General features: G+C 41.7%; 2 protein-coding genes across 2 annotated transcripts in view; both read left to right on the top strand.

The window, feature by feature from the left end:
- tle2b (TLE family member 2, transcriptional corepressor b) overlaps nucleotides 1-13,450 on the top strand; it is a 245,645-nt gene that overhangs the window by 154,983 nt on the left and 77,212 nt on the right. The gene's annotated exons all lie outside the window — the stretch shown is intronic.
- Nucleotides 4,286-7,175, top strand: s1pr3a (sphingosine-1-phosphate receptor 3a). The gene is made up of 2 exons (XM_079574708.1): nucleotides 4,286-4,460; nucleotides 4,937-7,175. Exon 2 carries the CDS (start codon nucleotides 4,967-4,969, stop codon nucleotides 6,161-6,163), a length of 1,197 nt encoding a protein of 398 aa, XP_079430834.1. The 5' UTR covers nucleotides 4,286-4,460; nucleotides 4,937-4,966; the 3' UTR covers nucleotides 6,164-7,175.

Raw genomic sequence — 13,450 nt, 5'->3', positions numbered from 1 at the left:
GTCGGTCATGATTGTTTACACGACTGAGGTCCAAGTTATTTTGGTCCATTTAGGCTGGAATTGGCTCAAAGTTATTTAGAATTCAAGGTTCTGATCGTAAAGAAAATAAACACTATAATAGAACTACTAAAGACATTTACAATGTGAGAGATTAAGCTACAACCATCAAAGTTTCATATCAACGGAGCAAATATGTAGGTATGGTAATTTAAAATTCTTCATACATTTGGGAATTTAAGGTGAATTTTGAGCCACTGTCACATTGTTGTAATGGAAGGACTACAGAGGGGGAAAGAGAGTGGACTTGTAGGGCAAATGCCACTGACAATGAAAGCAGCAACAGGAGGCATAAGTATAGTAGTATTTAGCAGTGGTAGTTCATTTCAGTCAGTGTCTCCACACAGACGTGATTAACTACAAATATAGGAACAAGCTGGGAAATAAGTTCTGGTTGAATGTACACATACAGTATATTTGTGTATGTATGTCTACAAGATAATGTATTGGCTAGACAATGAATGGCATTTATTGATTGATTCATGCTTTTATCCCACTTTAGAAGCATCTGTCAAAGATATAATCTAATCATATTACTTCTTGTTACTATGCACTTTGTCTATTCACAGCTTTTTTTTTTACAAACTTTTATTGGCAAATTTGCTGACTTTTTAAACCACTTAAAAGAACAGGCCACAGATTTTCCATATTGAGATACGTATCCTGAGCTTAGACGAGTTGATGCGTACCAGTCTGCTCTTTACACATGCGCTCAGTCACGCAAAAAGACCAAGGATGTTGTTAGCATTTAGCCTCTTCTGCTCACTTCACCCCCGTTTGGCCCCATAGAGGAGAGGAGGAGAGGCTAAATGCTAACAACATCTCTGGTCTTTTTGCGTGACTGAGCGCAGACCAGACAGGTACGCATCTAAGCTCTGGAAAGAACATATCTCAGTATGGAAAAATGGTGGCCTGGTCCGTTAAAGTTGTTACTTACACTGTCGATGCACTACAGTCTTCAAGTTGAGCCAAGTCTCCCTTGCCACTTCCTTGTTGATAACCCATGTCTTCCTCCTGTCAGTGTGTCTGATTGTATCCAGGATGAGGACCTTGTCAGATCTAATCTTCTGATTAATGAAGAAGTATATACCACGGAGAACGTCCAAACAGTTGCCTTTCACCTATAGATTTTACACCTCAGCTCAAAACAAAGAGAACGTATACATTTCGTTAGTTTAGTATCCAGATTTTTTTAGGTCGGCTCTTCGATCTGTCCTATTCAGCTTACAGGGACAGACTGTGATAAAGAGGTTATCAGGCAGGAGCAGTGACTCTGGTCTCAGACATACGGTCACCTTGCGGTCACATATCTGAGAGTTGCTGATAAAGCACAATCTATCAGGCACAATCGGGCTGGACCCCCTCCTGAGACGGTCCATGGCCCACGCAGGCAAACCAGTGATGTATCTGGAGATATGAGGAGCATGTGACATAATGCTGTGTGGGATGTACAGGGATCCATCAAATATATTATGTCTTCAAGGTTGAAGTCGCAAAACATGTGTGTGGGGAAACCGCGTCCTCTTTAACTTTGTTGTTTGACTGTGGGATTTTTGTCTCTTAATCCTTGTCCATAATGAGCTTCACAGAACTGGAAACCAAAAAATAAGTTTAATTTCTTCAATCATTTTTTAGTGTGTCATCATTCTTCACTATATGCAGTATCTGTGGGGAACTCCAGTGACTCATTACTTATCACCAGGGGGCCGCATATTAAGTTTACACAGTGTAGATCAGCGGTCACTGCAGTCAAACATTCAGCTGGGTGCATTTAGCAGAGGTTTTTACCATGTAATCATAACTTTGGAAAGTTCTGTATCACCTTGAAATATTAGTTATATTAAGGTCATAATAATTGTATAGAATTATTTAACTTGCTTTAAATAGCATTATCCCCGGCAATGTGTGCCTCAGTGAGAGGCCTGAGAGGCCAGGCCAACACAAACTGGCCAGGGGACAGCATTTGGTCCACAGACCACACTTTGGGCACCCCTCCTCATCACTTATCACCCCCACAGAAGACACAGGTTTTAGCTTCATTGCTTCCTTTCCTTATCCTAATGCAAATGGCAGTTAGTGTATTATTCCGTGTTAATGGCTACATCTTTGCTCCAAACCTTTGAGTGCTTCCCACAATCCGGTAAACCATCTGAACTGGGCACACATGTGGAGGGACTGCCCTAGAGACCTTGCTTTTCCATTGGCGCAGCTCTTTCCCACTGTCTCCACATTCTTTAGTGTGCAACTCAGATTCAGTCTGCGTCACTTTGTCCTCACCCACACACACATACACGCACAGTCATCACCAGCACACTTACAGGAGTGAGCTCCCAGACAATTTCAGGCTATTTTATTTCATGATTTTTGACCTGCAGTTACATTTCCTGTCTCTAACTCCGGCCAAAACATCCAGGAAGTGTCCATCCAATGGGCAATAACACAACCAAGGCCTCTGGGTGATTTCAGAAGGTTATAAACGGTGTGTCCCGGTATTCCAGAAACACAAGCAGCTCAGGGTAAAGTCAACAGCCCCCAAGATCATTTATTAATGTGTACTGGAAGCTCTGACACCAGCCACCACTGAGTCACTGATACCAAGGGAACTGTGAGCAGGAACATAGAGCTGTCAGGGAGAACATGTTTTTATCTTCATCTTTATTCACATTTGTGAGTTTGTCAGGAATCACACATATCCACAGTGTCCTGAATAATAGTGCAATGGCTCTCAACTGCTATGTCGGGACCCAAAAGTGGGTTCAAACTCTTGAATACAGTATTGATTGATGAATGATTTTAAATTCCCGGTCTGTTGATTTTCTTTACTGTCTTTGGCCCCCTACACTTGCAAACATGAATCTAAAACCAAGACTAGATGAATATTTTGTTCTTACATAAAAAGCTAATTGTGGTTGTTTTAAATGCATTCTTTCAACACTTGATCAATTTCCTGATGGATTTGAACAGAGGCCTGCAGGGTATTTATCAACATGAACTACTCCCTTTTCCTCATCAGTTTTTTTGTCCCAGCATTGTCATTTCTCCCCATGGCTGTTGTGTAAATTGTATGACGTGAAAAAAACAATGACCCAACCCTCTATTCCCCCTGCATGAGAATATCATGGGAATGTGGGACTGGAGTTTCGGACACAATGCTGGGGTTGATGGAACAGAGGGCCAGCGGAGATGCTGCTGTGGGATGGATTAGCTCCACAGAAGAGAAGGTGTTAGCCGTTCAGACACATGCCTCAGCAGTCTGCACTCAAATCACAGTATAACGGTGCCTCAGGGGCTTCCTATGGACAATGGGCACCAGCTCATAACATCTGCCCACAGTGAACACCTTCATTTAGTTTTAGTGGTTTTACTTACACAGTAAACGTCCGTCTACCCTAATGGCTACAACAGTAACTTACCACCACTGAGTATGGTGTGAATGAATAATGACTACAGTGTGGCGCTTTGAGAAACCTGGTAACAGGATTGACAAGGATTTTTGGTAAATATTTCATAAACATTACCTGTGTCTCCAGATATTAGGTTTTTCTATCTTTTATAATCTTATTACAAATCAAATGTTCCTATGACTGATTGAATTAATTCATGTTTATTCATAGTTCCAAAAGCATTTTACAAAAAAGTTATTGCCAAGTTATAGCCAATAATCTCATCAAATAGCCAAAAGACAAGCCACACTTTGGGTTGCCAGATCACATAATACCAGTTTGCATTAAACATGAAAGGACTCTTTCCCATTTCCCGTCTCTGTGGGTTATTCTTTTAACGTGTTCACCTCTGGAGCTGCCAACCTCTGCATAACAAACACTGACACCAGGCTATAACACAAAGCAAGAAGTGAAGTTTATACAGCAGTGTATAATACTTGAAAACACTACATCAACAAGACTGTTTATCTGCTTGAGCAATATGAAGAAGAAAACATCAGGATGAAGCCTTGGGTGAAAAATGTGTTTAAACAAGCAATGGGTGTAATTATGACAAATTGTAAAGGCACATTTGATGAGTTCAAGCTAGGACAGGTTTTTTTTTTTCCCTTTTCCAAAACAAGAAGTTACTATGACTCGAAAATACAGATAAGTTGTCAGTCGCTAGTTTATTCGTCCACTCTGCCGGCCTCTTCACCATAATTAATGATCCAACCTAAACCCCGCCCATGTCTGGGAGGAGAGCGGTGGGACACGGGGCGAGAGGCAGTGCGCAACAGACTGGAAGCAACAGTCAAAGGAAAGAGAAGAGAGGTGTTATTTTGACCATGACACGACACTCACTCAGATCTGAAAAGCGCATTTCTTTGGATATCTAATGTTTGTAAATGCACATTTCTTTTAAACTTGGCACCGTGACGCGTCACCGGGATGTTTAGATGAGGAAAACAACTCCACAAGGTAAGTTGGCCAAATGCGATTAAAATAAATAAATAGATTTTTTATTTTGTGTGTGTGTGATAAATCTACTTGTATTTAAGCTCTGAATGAGTATCAGGCGTACTTTTTCCATGTTGAACGTTAGCTTTAGGCCAACTCGTTGAAAACAGCAGAGAAACGTGTTGGAACTTTACCTTATGCAAATGAGTACTTAATCAGTTGTAGACTTGAGAAAAAACGTGGATAGAAACGTGAAAGAACACTGATAGAGATGTACATTTTTGCCTCCTAATAATTATGTGCCTTTATTCAAAGGAAAAGTTTTAGTGAAATATAATCATTATTTTTTCCCTTAGGCTTATTTTTTCCCTATTTATTAGGCTACTTATTATTGACAGGTTAGGCTATTCATTGCACCACTGGCATCCCTTTGTATTAATGTAGTTCAGTGCATCTCTATTGTCAACATAATTAACGGTCCGCATTTGTTTCGACAGTGCTGTGGCGCCCTCTGCTGTTTGACTGAGATGGGACAGTGTAGTGCCGTGATCATGAGGCCAGAGTTGGAGGAGGGGATGAACCTCATTATTGTAAAACATTATAACAACTCAGGCAAGTGGGACCGGCCTCGTGGAAGTGGGGCGTGTAAGACTGCCCTGCTGCTCTTCATCTGCATCCTCATCGTGCTGGAGAACGTCACGGTGCTGTTGGCTCTATGGAGGAACAAACGCTTCCACAGCCGAATGTACTTCCTGATTGGAAACCTGGCCTTGTCCGACCTGCTGGCTGGAGTGGCCTATGTGGTTAACATCTTCACCTCCGGACGTAACACCTTTTTCCTGACCCCGGTGCAGTGGCTGGCCCGAGAGGGGAGTATGTTTGTGGCCTTGAGTGCATCTACCTTCAGCCTGTTGGCCATTGGGATAGAGAGACACATGACTATGGTGAGGCTGCGCCCCTGTGAAACAGCAGGACGGGGGAGACTTCTGGGACTGCTCGCTGCCTGCTGGGTAGTTTCAGTTCTGCTCAGTGCCCTTCCCAGTCTGGGCTGGAACTGCCTCGATAAGTTGTCATCTTGTTCCACTGTGCTGCCACTCTATGATAAGAGCTATGTGGCCTTCTGCATCAGTGTGTTTAGTGCCCTGTTAGTGGCCATAGTCATCCTGTACATCAGGATTTACCGCCTGGTGACCTCCAGTGGGCGCCGCGTGAGCAGCAGACCCTCAGAGCGCTCCTTGGCTCTGCTCCGGACAGTTGTGATCGTACTGGGTGTGTTTATTATCTGCTGGTCTCCTCTGTTCCTCCTGCTGCTGCTGGATGTAGGGTGCAGTCCACAGAGGTGCCCAGTACTGTACCAGGTGGACTGGTTCATAGCTTTGGCCGTTCTTAACTCCGCCCTGAACCCTCTCATCTACACTTTGTCCAGCAGAGAGATGAGGGCAGCCTTTTTCAGACTGCTGTGCTGCAGTCAGGCCGGTCTGGAGCAGAGCGGGACCACTGTGGTGGGAAACCCACACTTGAACACTATCATTCCCACTGCCGAGAACAGTAAGAGCAGCATGGGGCCAGCAGGGGGCACTCTCCCCAGAGGGAAGGGCCCCACACCAGTGAACTCAGAGAGCAAAGACCCCTCTGCTCCAGTACCCCACCCCTCTGGGCCAGCTGATCTGCTGTCCGCAGTGCTGGTGAAAGCAGGGGCTCTTTCACAGCTCAACAAGTTCTAACAAATGCGTCCGACTGGTTCCCCTGACAAATGTATTCAATCACACTTATACCGAAAGACAAGACAATCGAGCCAAGAGGAGCTGTTTATAAAGACATATGACACACATAGTTTTACACATAAAAACACCATAGACAAAATTGACCAATGATAACACATTTATTTACAGAAATAAATGATGCATGTTGGTCATCACATAATCCCATTGTTCATACAAAAAAAATACATAACCTCTATTAAATCCAAAGAGATTTTGTTTCCAGTTTAAAGTGAAATAGCAAAACTTTCACACAAGATTACATTCTCACAACCAATGACAATGAATGTATCAGACAAAGCACAAGCAGTGCTGATTTTCACAACTAAATGTGACACAATCAAACTTGTTGAAAGCCACTACGATGTGCAACAGTAACATCACCTGCAAATCAAACCACAGCAGCCAGTGTTTCAGTGAAGTCAATGGTCTCTTATGAAAACAGAGCTTTTGTTATGTATGTTTATGAAATGGTTGAGTTTTATCATTATATCTAGAGACGATAAAACGTTTTGTGCACTTTCTGCATGTAATATGCATTATCTTTCATGTATAGTTTACTTTGTATGAAGAACTATTTATTTTACATGAAAGAACTAACAGTTTTTTTTCTTTGTGTGTAAAACAGAATGGTACTGTTTTTTTCTTATTGATTGTAATGCACTGTATAGGTTTAACAGATTAAATGGCTCCTGGGCTGTAATATCACGTAACATACAATATGAACTATATTGGTACAATTGATCAAATTTACCACCAGCAGTACAGTTTTGTGCAGTGTTTTTGTCCTCAAGGTGGCGCCAGAGGGAAAGCCATGTCAATATCGCTTCTATTTAGTCAGTCTCAGCCAAAGTCTCAGCCCTCTTAAACACTTGTCAGTATTGAACCACTCTCACAGTCAACCACTATATGTTGCATGTGAACTGTTTGAGGTGCCTTATGTAATCATTGTATAACAAATAAGTGAATAAACTTCCATTACATAAAATTTGCTTGTGGGATTTGTGTCTTGTTCTTTCTCCATGTTAGATTTTTTTTTTTGCTATTTAGAAACATTTTACCTCATAATATTCCTCATAATATTTTTGGGTAAAGCTTCATATCATTTGAAATAATTCTGAGTTGAGTGTGCTTAAAGCATATTTAAATCAGCATTACATAAGGCTGACTGCATGCACACATAAGAAATGCCAATCTTGCCTGTCTGGTGTGACAAAATCCATGTCATTCAAACTATATTTTTTAATCTATTCCAAAAGGTTACTCACAAACGCTTATTCTCACACAGATAGCTGGAAGAGCAGACAGGAGCTGACAGACATGGCATTTCATACTCCTGCCTCATGCTCCACAGTCCTCCTGAGAGGCAGTGGGCGCAGAGCCACAGCAGCCTAACATTTCCAGTGTAAAGGTCAGTGGCTGCTTCCTGTCGCACACGTTTGAGCGCTCTCCTGTCTAAATGAAGCTGAGCTGCTGGTGCCTTCACACCATCTGGAACCCGGGGAGATGCCACACATTTGGAAAGTGGGAATATGGAAATTATTAAAAAGTACTGTCAAACTATCATGTGAGTGCTACTTCAGTAAATATACACCTAGTCGTTTGAAACATGCTGTATGTTCTCATACCTGGTTACATGTGAGAAGTGAGAGAATGTAATTTTCATTGGCTTTCTTTAACTACCTGGAAATTAATAATAAACTTAGTTTTGAATAAAAGGAATTGCGAAGTTAATTTGACAGAAGTTACATGAACCCTTTTACCTGGTTACATGGATAAGAGTATATTTCTGTTTAATCTGTTCAAATTTAATTAGTTAATTTTGTTCAAATAGACAGAATATTACAATGAAGCCTAGGCGTTAATTCAACCTGGGAGACGGCGTCAGCGTAAGAGCCGCACCTCCATAGCAGCCAATCATCGCCCTCGGTCCCGCTTTTAAGCCCCAGCAATCATGGTTCGTTCGCTTCCCAGCTGCGCTGCGACCCACCTCCACCCCATCTCTGCGTCTTCCGTCCACGGCTTCTACCTGCTGCAGCTTCACGGGTCTTCCATACCACCACCAGTGTCCAGGCTCCGGGGGAAGACATCCCTAACTACAAGCTGTTTATCCATACTGACTTTCATACATCGATGTCTACCGCCGGGGTCTGATCGCCAAAACTAATATATATGTCAATAAATCTTCCTAATCACCGCTTTCGTCTGTTTGAGTCTATCCTGGTTGAAATGACATATGATTGTAAAGATTCATAAGGTGTTACTAAATAGGACTGCACAATATATCGCCATATGATCATTATGACAGTCTTATCTAACCCTTATCTAACCGCAAGAAGCCACAATATATCACAAAATCACTGCGGTCTTTTATTTCATGTACATGTTTGCTGAAGTTCAGTTTTTTTTGGTCATGGCTTTTCTCCACTTTAGCCATGTCTTGATTCATAAAGTAGTTTTTTAAAAAGTCTTTGCTGAACAAGCAAATCGCTTATGATTTTGTTGAATGGGACGTACCGTTGTTGAAATGGTTTGGAAAAATATTGCAATAATATCTTTATCACAATAACAGTAATTGATCATCCCAATTTTTTCCCCATTTAATGCAACGTATTAAAGTGATGGTCTGTATGTTTTGGAAAGTGACATTTGAAAGTAAACAATCCAATTCCTCCTCTCTTTAACCAGAAAGCCCTTCTTAGTTTGCAAAATGTGGTCGATTTTGCATTTTTGAAACATTTGTAATACATTTAGACCTCCAGGCTATCACTTTAACTAATTTCTCACAATGCCATATACATTTCTTCATTCAAATTGTGTCGACTGTACTGGGTTGATTGAGTAGAGCACATTTGAGTCGAGCAATCTCTGCTATAGGAAATCCCTGGACAACTAAGAGCCCACAATTTGCATTTCTGATGGAATTTGGACCCCATGCACTCTTGTATCTTTTTTACACTGCAACGTTTCACTCCTTGGAACAAAAACCACCAAATGTGTCTTCAACTGGGTCATACACCTTAATAAATCACGTTAACCAAATAGGCGTTGCAAGTCCTCTTTGAGGGCTTAGACATGCTGGATTTGTGTCATTCTCTGAGCATAATACACATTTGCATATGACTAATGTGAACAAGAGGATAAGAGTATCAGCAGCCTCCCCCGTCATCAAAATCCCTGGCTTTACACCGCGGTAAGAGAGGGTTATCCCGCTGTCCGGCTGTGGCTGGCTCGCTTAGGAGAATGACTTGAATGAGAGAGAGAGACCCTCATCTGGTATGAAGTCTGAATGACCCGTAATGAAACACTTCTGTCATCACAGAAAAGCACAGGGCAACGGGAAGGGGGCAACACAAAACAAAGTGAAGCCAGACAAGTCCAAAATTGTAACTCAAGTAAATGTCAAAAAAGTAGCGTAGCATGGTGACTGCTGACCACAGGAGGATAAGAAAGTAAAGGACTCACTGAATAGAAACCGAAGAACCCCAAATAAATGCTTCAAATGATGTAGCACTCCAAGGAAACCAATGCATACATGTTGAGAACATGCAAACTCCACACAAAAGGCCCCAGACAACGCAATAGCACCAGATGTCTGCAAGTGCTAACCACACAATTACATATCCTCGAAGAAAAGCCTTAAAAGAAAAATTACTTTAAATTTTTTGAAAATGTGTGAGTACAATAAAATGCCATTCCTTCCAAAGCACCAAAATCATGCTGCTCCAGTGCCGATCCCTTCTCCCCACTTCTACTCTGAGATCTGACACATTCAATACAGTGTAATTACCTGCGGAACAAAGAAGGCACAGGCCGACTCCGGAGATAAGCTCTGCAGGATCCGGGCTTCATTCTGGGCAGTCGCTGGATGAGGTGGTGGGGCTCAGGGTCATGGGTCAGACGAGAAGGGGATAACCAGAGAGGCTGCCTGGGCTTCCATTTGGTGGACAGTCCTTCGCTGCATCTCCCCTAGACATCCCACTGTCAGTAATTGTCAAGTTCGCTGCGGACCTAGAGAAATCTATTTCAAGTTTACACAATGAATATAGATATAAATTTACAACAGGAAAAGTAGAGGGTGCAATACTTTACATTCAAGGCCGTTTATTCAGGAATGTTTATGCATTGCTTAAATGTATCACAAAAATAGTGTAGGAGCCTAAATTATGTTTTGTTCTGTAAATAGTTTCAATCAGTTTAAGACATAATTATTTTTGTTTGGTAACTTTATGGTTATTTTGGTTTATTTACTTTTCTTAATTTTGGTATTTGGTAATTGTTTTTTGTCATATTTTGTTTGGTCAGGCTATAGGTGTCGCTATATCATGACGCCGCACAGTGTCGCATTGGGGGGGATGGCACAGAATGGAGCCAAACAGTTTTTAGACTAAATGTAGGTTCTAAAATTATATGAAGCCAGCATGACTCACTGCTACCCCTTTTTTGTAATCCCCTGTCAGTCTGTCATGTAATGTATGTTTTTTCTCACTAAAGAGTTTTTAACTGCACTTCTTGACTCCATGGATTTTATTATTGACGACGTTTTGGATTACTGGATTACTTTACGACATGCTAAGGGCGCAGCGAGTCATGCTGGCTTCATATAATTTTAGAACCTACAAATAGTGTCAAAATTAAAAGAATGAATAGAGGTCAATTATGCTTTATATTAAGGTGTGCTCGTTAAGTATTATTAAGGTACTAATACGCATTAATAGGCTTGTAAAGCACACACTGCTTATTACACTTTAATCTGTTAACGCACTAATAGACCTTTAATAATCGGCTTATTCATAGCCAACCCTAAACCTTAACCCTTAACCTTACCCCTAATCCTAAAATGATTACTAATACTTATTAATACTTAATGAGTGTAATCTAAAGCGATACCTGTCCTTGTACTGCATTTATAGTAGACATATCACGCTTACCGTACCCCTAAATAAACATCACTGGTCTCTTTCCCCCCAGTCTCCCCAGAGCAGCAGCTGCTCCTTCTCCAAACTCTCTCTGATTGCAGTGTGCGGCTCGAGGGGGCTCACACCTGCTCATTCTGACCTCTCATCTATCTCCTCAGTGCGGTTGCCCAGCCCAACTGCAGGGATTAGCATGTCTGGGGTGTAGGGTGTAAGTTAGCAGAGGGAGGAGTGGTGGTGCGGCGGCCTGTCTCTCACTTGTGGTGTTGAGCGAGTGTGCACAGCTGGTTGGGCTTTCTGCCTTCAGGTTGTGGACTGTGAAATGGGCCAATCAGAGAAGGTGGGGCTGCATGAGGAGCTGCAAATGTGCAATCTGAGGACAAGGCGACATGTGTTTCAACTCAAGGAAGATATAATCACAGAGGTGGTTCTGTCTGGGCGATAGACAGAATGTACCACAATGCACAAATAACACAGAAACAGACATAGTTAAGAGTCTTTTTTTTCATTCCTTGAAGTAGCCGACAACATTTCTTCAAAGACTCGGAAAAAATCGAGCATCTGACATCTGTGTGCTAAATGTTCACTGAACCTCAAATCAGAATAATGTTTCAAATCATGCAGCGCTGGGTTTATACTTTTGTTTTTGATCATAAAATTATTGTCACAGTTACAACTGTACTCTTCACAAGAGAACTGCTATAGATAGTGTATTCTAAGCCTGTCCTAACTTTTTGCCCTAAGGCGTTGTGAAGCTGAGCCAGTTGGTTTTGCCAATCATCACAATGAAACACAAATTTAACCCTACTCCTGTAGAGATTATTCAGATTTAAAGACACATAATAATTATGCTTCCATAAACAGAGATCTGTCAGGGGTTTTAAACCTATCAGCGTCCACATTTAACAAGGCCAATATTAGGACCACTGTCTTGTCTCTATCTGCTCATTAATTGTCTCTCGTCTTTGTACTGATGGCAGTACTGCCTTCTGTGTGTACATGTTTTGTTGTCTCTGGCTGCAGTGGTCACAGGTGTTCATTCCACACAGTGGATCTGAGCACTAACAGCTGTCGTCACAGTCTAATTGTTCACACCCCCATCTGACGCTGCGCACATGAATCTATTCTGAGATGACAGCTGCACATGTATGTGTACATGTACCACATTTTTTACATGAGAATTCCCCAATTCTTGAAGAACAGATCACATAATCCTGAAGGGGTCTCAGTTAAGCGTAATTATTAAATTATACTTTGTATCTACATATCTTATTAACCTTTTTCTCTCAGTGACCCCTATTTTAAGAGTGAAAACAGCATCTATTGTAGAAACAACTCCAACATTGCATTTAAGTAGAAAACACAATTTCCGAAACGTATAAAGACACCACTAATACTCACTTGTTGCATAAATAAAACTTTACCAATGGTATTGTCTCAAAAAGCCTTTTTTCCCCCGACATCTTTATATTCTACTCTAGACAACTACTGAAAATAATGTGTGTCCATTACCTTTTCAGCTAAAGCTACACTCTAGCAATGAACACCAGCAAACATAACCTTTCCATTCTGCTTCTAAAGCCCTAAAATAATTCTGTCAGAAGTGAAAGTGTTGCACAGCTGGAAACTGGCAAACTACTACTAAACCAGACACTTCCTACTGTGAGACTCCAGGATTATATTTGTTTGATTTCTACATGCGACGCTGCTACTGTCATTATTATTCATATGACTCCCCGGGGAAAGCTGAAAGATGGGACTACACAGCAGCCCCTCTTTCTGGCATGTCACCACGCACACGCCTGTTTGGTAGGATCTTGTCGGGAATGTTCAGCCAGGCACACCCCCCCTCACTCACACTCACACGCACCCCTCGCCTCTTCATATTCCCACTTTTCCAAGCCCTTTTTTCTGAAATATAAGTGATCCAGGCTGTCTCCTCTCTGTCAGCTGGGTAATCAGGCTCTGCTATTTCATTTGGCTCCATAATGAAAGCAATCCCAGTGCTTTTCACTGTAGCCTAGCCCCAATAATGAGGGTTGCCGTTACCCGCCCCCCCCTTGATCACACCCCTCCCCGAGCTGACGTTATTGGAAGATGGGGATGTGCGAGCGTTTGCATATGGGAGACGCTCAATTTCGCCAAATCCTTTGTGCCGATCTTTTCCTCCTTTTGTGTCTGAGAAGAAGTCTGTTGTGTTAATGTTATTATCCATATTAATAAGATTTCAGGCTGATTTTTATTCTAATCAAATCAAAAAATGTCAAATAAAAAGCACCGACAAGTGATAAATTATGCAAACTGTCATTTTTAGTGACAGAACAATAATCAATCA

Source organism: Gobius niger, assembly GCF_951799975.1.
Source record: "Gobius niger genome assembly, chromosome: 17".
Taxonomy (NCBI): domain Eukaryota; kingdom Metazoa; phylum Chordata; class Actinopteri; order Gobiiformes; family Gobiidae; genus Gobius; species Gobius niger.
The sequence above is the reverse complement of the archived record's forward strand: the minus strand, read 5'-3'. Positions and strand labels throughout refer to the sequence as shown.

Excerpts from the sequence above, each read along its gene's own strand:
- s1pr3a (XM_079574708.1), top strand. The coding sequence starts at position 4,967 with ATGGGACAGTGTAGTGCCGTGATCATGAGGCCAGAGTTGGAGGAGGGG.